The sequence below is a fragment of the Odontomachus brunneus genome, unplaced genomic scaffold (genome assembly GCF_010583005.1).
Source record: "Odontomachus brunneus isolate Ranch 3 - 2012 unplaced genomic scaffold, Obru_v1 Obru_scaffold_084, whole genome shotgun sequence".
NCBI lineage: Eukaryota > Metazoa > Arthropoda > Insecta > Hymenoptera > Formicidae > Odontomachus > Odontomachus brunneus.
Window position 1 is genome coordinate 1,198,612 of NW_022639534.1, and position 15,605 is coordinate 1,214,216.

The 15,605-nt window shown below is 32.4% G+C and overlaps 1 protein-coding gene across 1 annotated transcript in view; it reads left to right on the forward strand.

Moving 5' to 3' along the window:
• Nucleotides 1-591: 591 nt before the first annotated feature.
• The window catches only part of LOC116847875 (venom allergen 5-like), a 53,094-nt gene continuing 38,080 nt past the window's right edge, over nucleotides 592-15,605 (forward strand). The window contains exon 1 of the mRNA XM_032823357.1: nucleotides 592-1,022. Within this exon, the coding sequence (XP_032679248.1) occupies nucleotides 923-1,022 (100 nt within the window). The 5' untranslated portion in view covers nucleotides 592-922. The remainder of the gene's footprint in view (nucleotides 1,023-15,605) is intronic.

A 15,605-nucleotide genomic window follows, 5' to 3' on the forward strand; every position in this document is an offset into this window, starting at 1 on the left:
ACACGCAGCGTTGCACAAACACACACACACACACACACACACACACACACACACACACACACACACACACACACACACACACACACACACACACACACACACACACACACACACACACACACACACACACACACACACACACACCGGAAAATGGTTTCCACGTCACTCTCGTCCGATAGATTTGCGTTAGTCGACGCTCATTTTTACGACCTTCTCGTCCTCGAGAGATCAACCAACGGCGACGACAACGACGACTACGACTACGACGCCAATATCCGGCGCTAAAAGCGCACTCAGCTTGATGGATTCTGGATCCTTAAACGATCGCAATTAAAATCCGTCGTCGTAGTGGGCGGCTATTTTTTCTCTCTTTTTTTTCCTTTTTCCTCTTTTCGTAGCGAACTCACGCCGACCTTGGGCGCAGCGCATGTGCTAAATCAGAGTCACCCTGCTGCTGTGCTCCCGTATGAGCTGCGCGGCTCCCCACCACACTACCGACTGGTTCATTAACAATTACATGGACACCCATGGCACAGGTGGCACGATATATAAAGTCACGAGAATCGGCGTGGCCGGCTATTAGTTCGGCTCGTTCCACCGACCGGTTCGCGCGCGCGCGCACGCTTGTTCGATTCCCTACACGTCTCGGTGTCTCCTGGCAATCGTAAATCGGCCGATTTAATCGGCCGATCGCTCCAACACGTGCCGGAGTGAACGACTTAGAGTCGCTCGTATGGAACGTACGTTTCGATCAGTTTCCACCGGCTTGCTCTTCTTCGTCCTCGTTGTCCTCGCCGTTGTAGCGGTTTGAAGGAGACCAACCACAAGCAGAACTCAATCGTCACGAGCTCGTGGAAGCTTGACGAAGCTATCCGCCCGCATATTCACGGGGCTTCTGAAATCAGCAGAAATCTCCGTCAAAATGATGTCCGTCGAAAGGGATGTCAGCCTCGTCCTGATAGCTGTCGCGTGTCTCTTGGTCGAGCGCTGCACGGCGTCGTGCCTCGGGAAGACTATGCTGAGTGAGTACGATGCCCGAATGATCTTCTGAGCTTGTCAAAATGTCTAGAGTGGCGTACTAAGTACTACGTAATTGGCGGATAAGGAGCACGTAACAACTTGGAGTCCGTCTTCGTCGTTTACAACGATTCCTCAAGTTGCAACGATATTTTAACCATTTGTATTTCAACATATCTCAACCTTAAATTGAAATCTTATATACTGGGAAAAAGAATGTTTATAATCGCATAAAAAATAATAATAATAACTTTATTAAGCTCAACTAACGGAGATACGTTGCAGTGAAAGAATACAAGATATAATATGATATAAAAAATAATTCGAAATTTTGATTCTACTTTCAGTCTTACTATTCCATTCAATATTTGTTTTGATATTCTAAAACCTACATTAACCTTTTTTGATTCTTTTTAACCTACCTACCGAGTCGAAATTTTAACTTTTAACTTATTATACTATTAACTTATTATACTTATTATACTATTTAGCACCTAATTTGATATTCTGAAGTCTATAATATAACCTATTTTGACGCTAAAGCAAGTAAAAAGAGACATTTCGGACATCAGAGTCAAAGAAGGAACAAATTGTATCATTAAAATTATTAGAATTAATAACTTATTTTGCTAACTTAGCTTTTGCGTTAAAAAATTCAAGATTTAACATAGGGTCAAAATTTCGATTTGAGCACCTAAGCGGTATTAGAAGCGTACAATTGTTCCGGAAAGTAGCAATACCGATATTTTCTCACATAGAGAAAATATTATAATCAAAGTTACAACAAAATTTTAATCTCTTGGACTATACAAAATTATGACCAAAATTACCATATATTTAATTAAGAATGTTGTTAAATATGCACTTGACACTTTACTACAAAATTATTATAATTAGTTGAATATATCTTATATTATGTTGTACTCATAGACAGATCTTCAAATTTTACTATAAATAATAATTTACACTACAATTTTAGTATAAACCAGTTTTATAAAAAACCTTGTAAAAAAATATAATTTTAACGTAATCTTTATCATTCTTTTTTATTTTCTTCGTGTACAATGTGACAATATATTAAAATATTATTTTTTGTTTATTATACACTCAACATATGTATTATTTTTTTATTTATTTACGTATTATATACTTTTGCATTATCGTTATTATTTCGTAAAAACTATATTTTTTGACACACACAAACGCGCACAGTGTCTAACAAAATACAAAAAATATAAAATTCCGATTTTGAAGCAAAAAAACTTTAAATATCTGGCGAAAAATGAAATGAATCAGATAAAAATGACAAATAATGTGTTAAGTCAACTTTATGATAAATAGCTGATAACATTGAACAAAAAAAATAGGATAATGAAACTTAAGCTTAAGATTGAACAAATTTTGTTGTAAAAATTACAATCGAGTCAAATTTAATGAGAAACAAGTCAGATCGTTAAAATTTCACCGAGCAAAATAAAAATAAGCAATGCAACAAACAATGGCAATCGTCCCGCTGTGGAAAAATCGTCCTCGAGTATCAGTCAGACAGCAGTCGACAATAATATTATAGGATATAATATATAAGATATATTGCATCCCATACACAATAGAAATATCCAAAATATATCATACGGATATCGCGACTTCCACAGGATATCCCTGATATATTTCGAACATTTCTGCTATATGAGTAGAAATATAATATATGATATATTATAAGATACAATATAGGAACACTTGTTGAACATTTCGCATAATTTATTCCCAAATACACGGCGCGTGCGTTCGACACGTGTGTTACAACAGATTTTATATGTTATTACCGACGATGACGGAAGGAGGAGCGAGTAGGACGACGATGAGGCCGAGCATATAATTCGGCATTAAACCCGTCGCGGACGGATGACTTCTCGCTTACAATCACATGAAAGTGTCGTCGTCGCGTGATTCATCTCGCCGTCGCGTTTAATGGATTCCCGATTTGAAGTTCACGTTCGCCGCGACGGGATGAGCGATCCCGAGTATATTATTACCTAAAAGTCGTCCCGCGCGCCAGGGGTTGGGGGAGCAGGGGGAGCAGAAGCGCAGGTGGACTCGCCGTCCACTTTGTCCGACTTCGTGCACGACTTTTGTGACTTTTGGCCGAGTGTCGCGCTCGCACTTTCGTACAGCTGGCTTCGCGCGCGGGCCGGCCCGTCTTTCGTCCGTTCGCAGGCTCGAATAATCCGGACCAGAGAGAAGTTCGATGCGGCGCTCCTCCGGCTCGTCCATCAGCCTCCAGACAACATTCATCAGATAAGAACGCGGCGGGATATGAATCCGCACCGTGCGGATTAATTCTTCCCGCCGTGTCGCGACGCGACTTTACATCGCGAGCCTCGAGAAAGATATGGTTCAACGATTTATAATTAATGAGAGACGCAGGAGGACGATACCCGAGAGGGAAAGAAAGAGAAAAGGAGGGACAGGGGGAAAAAATCGCGGCCGAAGGTCTGGGTTTGCGCTCGGGCTTTGTGCGACATTTCGTTAGCGAATCGCCTTGAAACGTGGTCGCGAACGCTCGACATCGCGAAGACGCTTCCTCGACGATCAACACGCATTGTCCCGAAAAAAGAGCAGCAAAAGTCAAAAAGTGAGACACAATTTCCTAAAAAGTCGTAATACCTAACGCAGAGACAATAGAAAAAGTCAATAGAAAGTCAGTATTTTGTCGGTAAAGTTTTCCACTTCAGCATTTCCATAAGAGATAGATATCTTTACCATTCAAACGAGTAGTTGAAAAAGCTTTACGTAGAGGATTCCAGAAGAAATTTCTGAATCTCCTTCAACTACTAGTTGGAATGATAGAGACATCTACCTTTTTGACTTGTTAGATTCTAACGCAGAGACAATCTCTGAAATACGGTCTTATTGAAATATTGAAACTGTCTCGTTGTACACAGCCAATTGTGCATTAGTAGGGGGTTATCTGTCTACAAGGTCTGTGTATCTACAATACTGCTATCTCAAGTGTTAAGGGAATGCTGGAGTCGATGATGAACTCCAACAATGTCGTTAAGATGATTAGTGAATAAACATACTGTCAGTAATTAATTACTCCGAAATAGTACACAATAATTGATGACGGAAACTATATAACTTTTTAAATTACATTTATGAATCAACTGTACTGTACTAAATTAATCATTAAATTTGCATCATACAATACTGCAAACTTTTTGTTATATTGATGCAGAAACAAATTATAACTAAAAGTTACCCTTAGATTTCCATATTACATTTTGCATAATATATTTTTTTAGCAAATTTTGATGATTCTTTTTGTATTTCTTTTCGCATTTCTGCTTCGTCACTCTATATGACAAAGTCCATATTAACCACTCATAAGAGATGCAAATTTTACAAATCGGTTAGTTAAGTTTATGTACATCGGCCTATCTGCACTGAGAGAAGAATTTAGTAAATATTATCAAAATTTGGTTACTATTACTAAATGGTAGACGTAAATATAGCGGGCCAAAGCTATGGCAATACTTATTAATTAATTTAGTTCTGTAAAATAAATTATTTATTTGATAGAAGTAAAATTTATTTGCTTCCAGAATAAGTTTTATTTGGTAAATAAAACTTATTGAATAGTTGAGCAAAATAAGCGATTTTATAGTAGTTACAAAATTTTTGGTAGGTTTAACCATCTGTAATAATAGATGTTGAATGTAATAGCTGCAAATGAATGAATTTTTTATACTGGTAACAAAATAGAACTCGTACCTACTGAATTTTTTATTATATGGAATATAACAATTTCATAACAACTATCAAATATCTGCTCATAATTGTAATATATTTCATATTAAATATTTAACATTAAGTAACTATTACTAAATTATTTAATTGATGTTACTGTGAATGCAATTACGTCATACTCCCGATCTCTTAAATATTTGGTAAATATTATCATATTTAGTATTAGTTACTAAGGATTCAATGAATTTCTGTAACTAAATGCAGTTTGTTATAGTTACCAGTCTTTTCTCTCAGTGTGGGTACCCAGAGAGTTAGACATATTCCTGCCATACTGAAATGAAGGAGATCGGGGCTATCTGTCCATAGTATTGGAGCTATGTGTTCGTACACGGAAAAAAAGATTTGGTTGAATTAACCAAATATCTGGTCTGGTTATTTAACCAGACATGTCTGGTTAGTCTACCAAACATCTTGTTAACTTAAACAGAATTCGGGTTACTTCCATTTGAATTGCTGGATTGTTTATATTCGACCAGATATTTGGTTAATTCAACCAAATCTTTTTCTTCCGTATAGTACTGCTATCTCAGGTACTAAGAAAGGTAGATGTCTCTATCATTCCAACGAGTAGTTGAAGGAGTTCAACATAGGAGGTTCAGAAATTTCTTCTGGAATCCTCTACGTAAAGCTTTTTCAACTACTCGTTTGAATGGTAAAGATATCTATCTCTTATGGAGATGCTGAAGTGGAAAACTTTACCGACAAAATACTGACTTTTCCCGCAAAGTTTACGTTCTATTGACTTTACAGAATTATAAATGCTTTTGCACAATAAAAATACATGGTAGAATAAATAGGAACATTAAATGGCATTATCAATATATAGCGAAAACGATAATAAATTTTAAAGTTGACATTACGAGTTGTTTGACATAAGTTGTACACTGACAGGAAATATTAGAAAATTTATTGGCAAGATACAAAGTTTATTTCTATGAAATAACGTCTATCCTTGTGAAATAAAATGTATTTCTGTGAAATAAACTTTATATCCTGCAAATAAATTTTTAAGTCTTTTTAACTCTAATTACGAAAATAACGCATACTAGAGTATTAATATTTATCCACTTGAGTACACTCCTATTGTACTAAGATGAGTAAATACAAATATACGCGGCTGGATACATTGAAACAATTCTAATATTTCGGTAAAATTATATTTCAGGAAAATGTTTAAGTATTATGACTTTTTCAGGAAATTGTGATGCCCATTTTGTAAATTTTGATATATTCTTTTTCGAGACTATACATGTCCATCTTTTTGACATTTTATAATCCTATGTCGATAGTGTACAATCACGTTTTATTAAATTTTACACATCAACTTTTTACAAACCAACAGAATGGTCCACAAATATTTTGATTATTTTAAGGTCTTTTTATTATCGCCATTTCTATTTTTCATGGTAAAAACTTGTCGTTTAAATAATTTGACGTTTAAATATCTTTACTAATATAAATAAAGGTAATAAAGAATAGAGAGAATTTTTCTTAAATATTAGAATCACGGAGTCTAATATAAATAACTAGGACACATACTAATATAAATAACTAGGACACATCGAAAAAGTAACGCAAGAAATTAATGATATTGTAATGAATTATTTTATAACTTATCTTTTTTAAATTTTAGTACATTCCTTTTTGGAGACAATATATATCCATCCTTTTGACATTTTATAATCCTATGTCGATAGTGTACAATCACGTTTTATTAAATTTTACACATCAACTTTTTACAAACCAACAGAATGGTCCACAAATATTTTGATTATTTTAAGGTCTTTTTATTATCGCTATTTCTATTTTTCATGGTAAAAACTTGTCGTTTAAATAACTTGACGTTTAAATATCTTTACTAATATAAATAAAGAATAGAGAGAATTTTTCTTAAATATTAGAATCATGGAGTCTAATATAAATAACTAGGACACATACTAATATAAATAACTAAAACACATTGAAAAAGTAACGTAAGAAATTAATGATATTGAATTATTTTATAACTTATCTTTGGTGCCTAAAGATAGTCATTTTTACTATTTATTTAATTGTCAATGTTATAAGGACAGTGCACAAACTATTTTAGCTTTTTCATCAAGTTCAATTTATTTTATTTTTCATCCATCCAAGTGTCTTTTTTATTAATTATAAAAAATAAGTAAGTAATAATTAAGCATTTTATTGTAGAAAATAACAATATTTTATTTACAATATAAAATGCAAATTATGTTCTTAACATATCCAGAAGTCGTCATAGATGTGATTAATAAGCAGAATAACGCGTTACACGTGCGATTCTTTTACTTCGATTCGATTACTTTTCTTCAACTAATCAACAATTTGATAACGACGTTATTTTTGTTTATTAGTAATGGTATCGGTAACGCAGTTATATTTATTGACGGTGACGAATTATTTTTTTAAGAATAACGAGCAATAGTAACGAATTATTTGTTTCAATGGATAACGAATTACACACATAATAACACGTTATCTTTTTTAAAGTAACTTTCTCAATTCTAGTAATAAAGAATAGAGAGATTTTTTCTTAAATATTAAAATCACGAAGTCAAAATAACTCTTCTGGCATTCAAAATGGATTGTTGTTCCTAGGCCTAGTGTTCCCCCGTTCTAATGTTAACCTTTACATTCCGACGATTTTTCGAGCGACTTTTGCAGTCTTTGAATTAGAACTTTTTCGAATATGTCAAAGGATAGGTTGGTAAAAAGTTTGACTACGCCACTAGAATAGCTTTATAAAGATTGTAAGGGTTAATAATTTTATGTAAATATATTTGAGATACTTACACAAGTGATGAAGTATTTCAAAATAAAACATATTAAAAGGTTTCTTTAAAAGGCTACAAAGTTTTATTTGTTAATGAATGACAACAAGTTGATTATATCTTATTCACATTGAGAAAAATACGTATATCTACGTACGTCTATATATTATGTACTATTCAGCTGAAGTAGAAATAATCGCTTAACATCTCGCCCTTTAGCCACAATCACCAGTGATCAGTCCTCATAATATTTATGCGGGCAAGTATAAATCGCGAAGCTGCACTCTGAACTTTTTGCAATCCTGCTTCGAGTCGTGCATCGCGTCATGCATCGTGAATTGCGTTTATTGTATCTGTCGTGATTGGAACTTGATTCGAGTCGATGTAAATCGTCGTAGTCAGCGTGTTAAAAGGAATTAACTGCTTCACGGAGATCTACCAAGCAGTCGAGCATCAAAGACCATAAATTATTAAATCAGATCTAACGCTTTCATCCGTGTAGCTTCTCGAGATTTTGTCGTATCACTCAAGAGCTATCTGTTATCCGTCGTTTCGACGCATTCTAGAAATTAAGCATCCAATAGCTCGAGATATGTTACTATCGTGGAAGGCACGTAAAACCAATTTACAGCGCATCTATCAGCACTGTAAATTGTAAAACTAATATATTATCGTGTAAAACTAATATTCGCCAGACGAACCTTATTTACGTTGATAAAAAGAGATAGAGATACAGAGAGAGAGAGATAAAGAGAGAGAAAGAAAGAGGGTCTCGTGTAAAAGCGGTCGCCAGGAGCGATCTAAGTAGGAATGGTCGATCGAGGGCTATTTATTTAGCGCAGCCACGAGTCCTTTCCCACGAAATTCATTTAACTGCGAGCTACAGTAGAATGGAGTTAGCAGGTGTCGGCCGAATTGCATCGTTACGCTCGGCGCCAAGCCCATCTCATTTCCGGCGCAAAAAGAAACTGACGTTTCCAGTCATAGCGGGAACGGCCGTCAGCCGAGCGCGGATGTCGCTCTCGAGTTTGTTTCGTCCTCTCAATAGATACCAAACGAACGAACGAACGAGAGCGAGCGAGCGGATGGACGAGAGAACGAACGAGAGGACGAGCGAACGAACGAAACACGACTGATACACGGCGGTGTGTCGAATAACGATTAATTGGCGCGCACCGGTAAAAAAGAAAGCTCGTTGTCGCCTCGCGTCCGCGCGCGTTTGTCGACAACGGTGTCTCTCGCACGGTTTTAATGATCCGCTCATTAGCCGACACGTCGCGAACGACGCGCCGGGCCTTGTCGCAAGAGCAGGTGAATCAATTACGGCCGGCCACGAGAGAGAGATGCTCCGCGGCTTTCCTACCGACGTGGATACTTTTACATCCAACGGATCGTCGTTCCCACCATGGAGCGTTAAATCCGGAAAGTCTTCGGGATCTTCGGGGTCTTCTTAGATAAAGTGGCTTCCACTTTCTTAAACGCAGTCGCTGCATAGAGAAAGAATCACGTTTCCTCTTGTGACTATCTCGGAGAGCTGTTGCGGATTTTCGCGAATTCCTCCGAATACCACAAAGTTCGCGCGTGATACCGTCGCTTACCAAAAATAACAAAAATAAACAGCCTTTGCAAACATCAGAAACTATAAAAAGTATGAAATAATTTTGGCTCAATATACTTATGTACACAGAAAAAAGGACATTTTCCTTAGAAAATATCTTTATTTTTGATACTTTAATCTTCAAATTAGATTATATAGCTTTAAATAAAGGTAAGTTACTTGCAAAAATATATTTTTTATGATACACATACATATAACAAAGAAAAAATATATTCTTATTATTCAAATTTTCATGAATAGAAAGCACAAATATTGAATATGATGTTTTAAATATTGAAAAAAGATATCCTTACAATCAAAATAATGTTCTAATATTTAAATAAAATTATAACACTTTAAATTAAACACTTTTAAACTCTTCTAACAAAATTATATATCGTTGTCTATATATAAAGCAATGATTATTAATTTAAGTATGTTAGGTTTAAATAGGTATTAATTCTTTTTTTCTATATGAGAAACTAGGTCTAGAAGTCACACTGTTCAGTTTGTCATAAAGCTTATATCTCACATAATAAGTAGAGAAACATATTATTCTTTATAGTATAGGTTGCTTGTATCAACCTATTTGATATACGAACTAACATAACAGAAACATCGTATGTTGTATTTACAAACACTTTTTTAAAATTGGACGCGATGTGTAAATATTTCTTATCTCTATTTTTATTGATCTGTTGGTTTTGGAATTTCTGGTCGCAATATGTATTTAGTTGTAAGAAACGTTATGAGTTTAGCTAATTTGTCCCGCACTTAGTTGACAGTTGTTGCAATATAAATTAAATGCAATCTCTTTTATTCTAAATGACCGTTTTAGTTAAATCGACTCAAATTAAATGGAATTAGTTATCACGTGTTGCGAATCCGTCATGTAGCCACAACGTGACTTACACAAGAGTATGGAAGCACACAATGATGTATTATGTCACAACAATGAATTTGCATATAAAGTTATATAGAGAACTCAAAGTTATTACAAAGTTTACAAGAATTATCTTCTTAGCTCAATAATTTTTATTGTATCTGATTATAAAATATCACTAACTCTAATAAAACACTTAAAATCTTAAAATAGAAATATCTTGTTTCTTGTTTATCTTGTTTCATTTACATGAAAAATTTGTCACAATCAATCCTGAGTATAAGTTAGAAGCACATTTGCATGACGTTGCTTACGATTTAATAATTTTTCTTTCTCCCTTAATAATAATTTCTTTCATCCCTCCCCTTCTTTATCTAAAGGTTATAACCCTGAAGATTACTTTACTTTACTTTAAAATTACAACTTAAAAGTTGTAACTATAAAAATGTGCACAATATTAAAAAATATTGTATATATCTCTTTTTTATTCAATATATAAAAAATGTAACAGATTCGATTTTTCCTACCTATTTTATTTTCCAACGATCTTAGAAGTTGTCACGAAACCTATCTGACTAAGTTAGTAACCACATACTATTTATTTATACCTCAACAGTTATATAATTAGTTTACTTAATTTGTCTTTTTTATGTAAACTAATTATGCTTTTTTAAGTAAACTAATTATGTAGTTATATAATTAGTTACTTAATTTGTCTTTTTTACACCAACTTCTAATATCATTGAAAAATTACAATAAAATAACAAAAATATTGATGTAAAATTATTTCATATTTTTAGAGACTTGAGGTTTTTGAAGGTGGTATAATATTTTTTTCAAATTTTTTTGTACTTTTTAATTATTTACTAAGATTCCTTTTTTTAAGACAGATAAAAAGTTTTTTTAATTAGTTAAAAGTAAAAGTTTTGTTTTGCATCTTTAGATATTCTCTAGATATTCCCGGATTTTCAAGAAAGTAATGTAACTACTCAATTTTCAGATTACCCAGATAAACCAAGATATTAACACAAATCTAACAATCATGTAAATAATATATTAATAAATAAACTACAACAAAATTTATTTCAAATCTCTAGCAGTTTTCGAATTATGAGAGAACATACAAACAAACAAATAAATATATGTACAGGACAAATTGAGAAAAATTCCTTCTTTTTAAGTCGGTTAAAAAAATGATATATTCAAAAAATTTACAAGAAATTTTTATCAAAATCGTATCGCTTGGTGTGTAAGACTTCGCCTTTTATATTTTATCATTAATTACACTAACGTATTTCATTTGCCACGGAGCTTTCCAAACGAGCAGCCTTTCCCCGTTAAAAGTTAATCGCATATCTCGCGTGCCAAGCGCGCTGATAGCATGGAAAAAACACAACACTCACGCACATTTTAATCCGATACTCAACGAGAACAGAAACGCATGAGAGACCGACCAAGGTGGCCGCGCAATTTCACGTCATATAGGGAGACCGAGTTTAATCGTCACATGCTCGACTAGAAATTTATGCTATGGTCTTGATCAGATTAATTTCAATCACTTAGTTTGTAAAAGATTCCAATTATTAATAATACTTACTATTAATAAAGTTTGCCACACTGCATTATATGATTTATCAGAACTCTGTAACATCACTTTATGCAAACCAGATAATCGATTAGAAACAACCTAATCAAGATTATGAGATAAATGTTTAATCGGTTGCTGATAACAAAAAGATTAACAAAAAGATATATGCAATATATTATACTATTGTACATGTTTCAATGTAACTACATTCTTTAGACAAAAGAAAATAATATTATCCTTTTATATATACAGGGTGTCTCACACTCTCCTTCGGGCACTTTGCAGGGACGTAGAACAAGTTGAGATAAACATAAAAGTCCTATATCGTTTTACGATATTCGCAATAATTATCGAGATATTAATTGTAGAAAACTTGTAAATGATCATGCAGAATATGGTAAATGAGTTATAGTAGCGACGACTGCCGTCGTGTACTTATACTTTAGGTCAAATTGAACAAAAAAGTCCTCTACCATTTTCCAAATAATCACATAGATTTTTAATTATTAATTAAAGAAGATTATTCCATGATTTTGCGTGATAATGCACTCATCTTTTTTAATTAATAATTAAAAATCCATGTGATTATTTGCAAAATGGTAGAGGACTTTTATGTTCAATTTGACCTAAAGTATAAGTACACAACGGCAGTTATCGCTATTATAACTCATTTACCATATCCTGCAAGATTATTCGCAAATCTTCTACAATTAATATCTCGATAATTATTACGAATATCGCAAAATGGTATAGGACTTTTATGTTCACCTCAACCTGTTCTACATCCCCACAAAATGCCTGGAGGAGAGTGTGAGACACCCTGTATATATATGTATATACATATATATATATATATATATATATATATATATAAAGATAATATTATCTTCTTATATAATATATTATATATATATATATATATATATATATATATATATATATATTATATTATATATACATAACAAATTTATTCAGTTGTAAGCAAAATCGTACAAATCTGACAACTTATATACCCAGAATTAGTTATCACATATCTTTTATATAAAAGAAACATGAGAAATAGTTTCTACATTGAAGATTTTTTTATATTTTATTAAAGTTAGTGATATATAGTATTTAAAGCTATATATATGTATATATTTAATTATTTATTTATATATATTCATATTTATATTTATACTTATATATAAATCATTTAATTCCAAAATAATAATAATATAATTTTCATAAATATTTTACGGCAATTTTTTAAATTTATTGTAAAATTTTTGCTTTACATTTTTTTGTATTATCATGTTAGCCATTTTGTACATCCGACTTACATGATACAAACAAGTTACACTATAGAGAAGAATATGCTATTAATTTATTAAGTATAGAGAAAAAATTAATATATTTATTTAAAATTAATATATTCGAATTAACAGTCATTGTTTCATATATAAACAATGATTTATAATTTTGTTAGGAGAATTTTAAAATCTTGAAGTTCAGCAATGTTATAATTTTATTTAAATATTATAGTAATCCCCCATAAAAAGTGAAATATATAATTATTTTGATAATAACGATATTTGTTTCAAAATTTACAAATATTATATTCTTAGTTCAATATTTTGTACTTTCTATTCATGAAAAATATTTTTATGTAATAAGAATATATTTTCTTTGTAGAAAATAATATAAAATACATTGATGCAAGTAACTCACCTTCGTATAATGCTATTCTAGATTTTAAGATTTTAATCTCATTTTAAGATTTTTAATGCTAAAATAATTTCAAAACAAAAATATATTTTTCTTCTGTGTGTAAGATATAAGCTTTGTTACAAGTTCGTGGCCTATGTAACTTCTGAATCCGGTCTCCCCTGATCCGTCAGAATAATTTGGCCGTCGCACTCATCGCGCGAAATAAATGTATCGAAGTCGTGCGGAGTATTACCTTCGCCTATGCACGTATCTTTGCGAGCGCGCGCGTCTACAAACGAGCCGGTCGCATAAATTTGAATTTTAGGTAGGCACGCGCGAGCGTGTTCGCGAGATAGAGGGAGAAACCTCCTCTCCGTCCACGAGGGGGACAGGAGTAGACTTCGGGAATAAATTTGCGGGCGTCTCCCGGCGTTTCCGAAATTATTCGACATTCGTATTCGCCTCTACATGGACGAAAATAGAGCCCGACGACTGCCGTGAATTCGAATCGCCGATAATGATCGCGAGTGAGCCTCGAGAATCAGGGCTATACTTACGGGAAATCTCAACGTTAATCTGACGCAATCCGCTTTAAAAACAGTTCGGTCTGTCGCCCCGCAACTGTAACTGTCGGACGCGGTTCCCCGACTTAGCGAAACCGCCGACAAGACTCGGTAGTTCGGCGAAAGAGGTTACTTCGCAATCATTTTCCAAAAGAAAGAAACATCAGCCCAAACATATGTCATTTATACAAGAAAAAAAAATTACTACCACTATACAATGTTTTGCTAGCTCAACAAAATTGGAAATCTTAATACAAAAAAGACCGTGTACTGAGGGAAAAATTATCTTAAAATCAACAAATATTTTTTTTAATGGATGCCATTAACATATTTATTAAATCTAAATTCTCTTTATTTAAATCAAATATTGTTTACCTGATTTAAGTAAACAATATTTGGCTTAAATAAAGAGAATTTAGATTTAAATAAATATGTTAATGGTACCCATCAAAGAAATATTTATTGATTTTAAGGTAATTTTTTCCTCAGTGTGGCTATTGGCTGCAGAGATATGTTGTTCATGTGTTTTTTTTAGTATTATTAAATAGTGAATATATACAAAATCGCAAAAAAGTCCTTTTAAAACATAAATACTTTTCCCTAAATTTCATTAAAATCGAAATAATATTACATTATTTGCAACAGTTAAAAAATAGAAATAATGAATTTAGTAATAACAAATTTTCGAACTTTTCGAAATTTTGTATTAATATTCTATTTTTATATATTCTAATATCGTAACTGAATAAAATTAAGTGATGAAGCTAGCTAAAATAAAATTTCTTGCAAGCGAATGATATATTGTTTCTGATAATAAATGCAATTTTTATTCATAAAATAATTGAAATAGAGCATATAGATGGACAAGATAAGGTTAGCCCGTAATTAAAGGTCGGCAAGAGGACTATGGAGACCTCTTGCGGAGTCTCTGGAACTATTAATCAGGATACATTTCAGAGTTGGGAAGTAACTCATTACTTGTAACGTTACTTGTTACAGTTACATTTTTTCGATAACTGTAACTTAACTGAGTTACTTTTTTCCCACCTCTAACTGTAACTTAACTTAGTTATTTTTAGTAACTTGTAACTTTTTAAACAATTACTTTAATAGTTACTTGGGCAACGTAAAATAAAATAAAATTAAAATTATATAATAATTGTATATTAATTTAATAACCCAAATAGCACAGAGAATTAAAAAAGAATCCAATCGTATGTCACCAATTCTGAGTTCATTTTCAGATGCAAAAAGAATTCTTCAGAGTTCAGTGAAAAAAATTCTTTTTGCATTAAAAAATAAACTCGGAATTAGTGACATACAACTGAATTCTCTTTAAATTCTCTATGCTATCTGGGAAATTTATCAACGTATTTATAGAGTATATGATTAAATTCTTTTATCTCTACAAGGCTATCATTAAATTTTTATTATATTAAGTACAGATTTAAAATTTGTTAAGTGGATTGACTAATTAATGTGATAGATATTAATTATAAAATTCAATTCTTACATTTTAGTAAAGCTTAAAATGTAAGATTTTTATATTTACAATAATCATTTCAAGAAAGTAACTTAAAAGTAACGACTCGTTATTTTTTGAATAACTGTAACTGTAACGAGTTACTTTTCATATCCAGTAACTTGTAACTGTAACTAGTTACATTTTCAG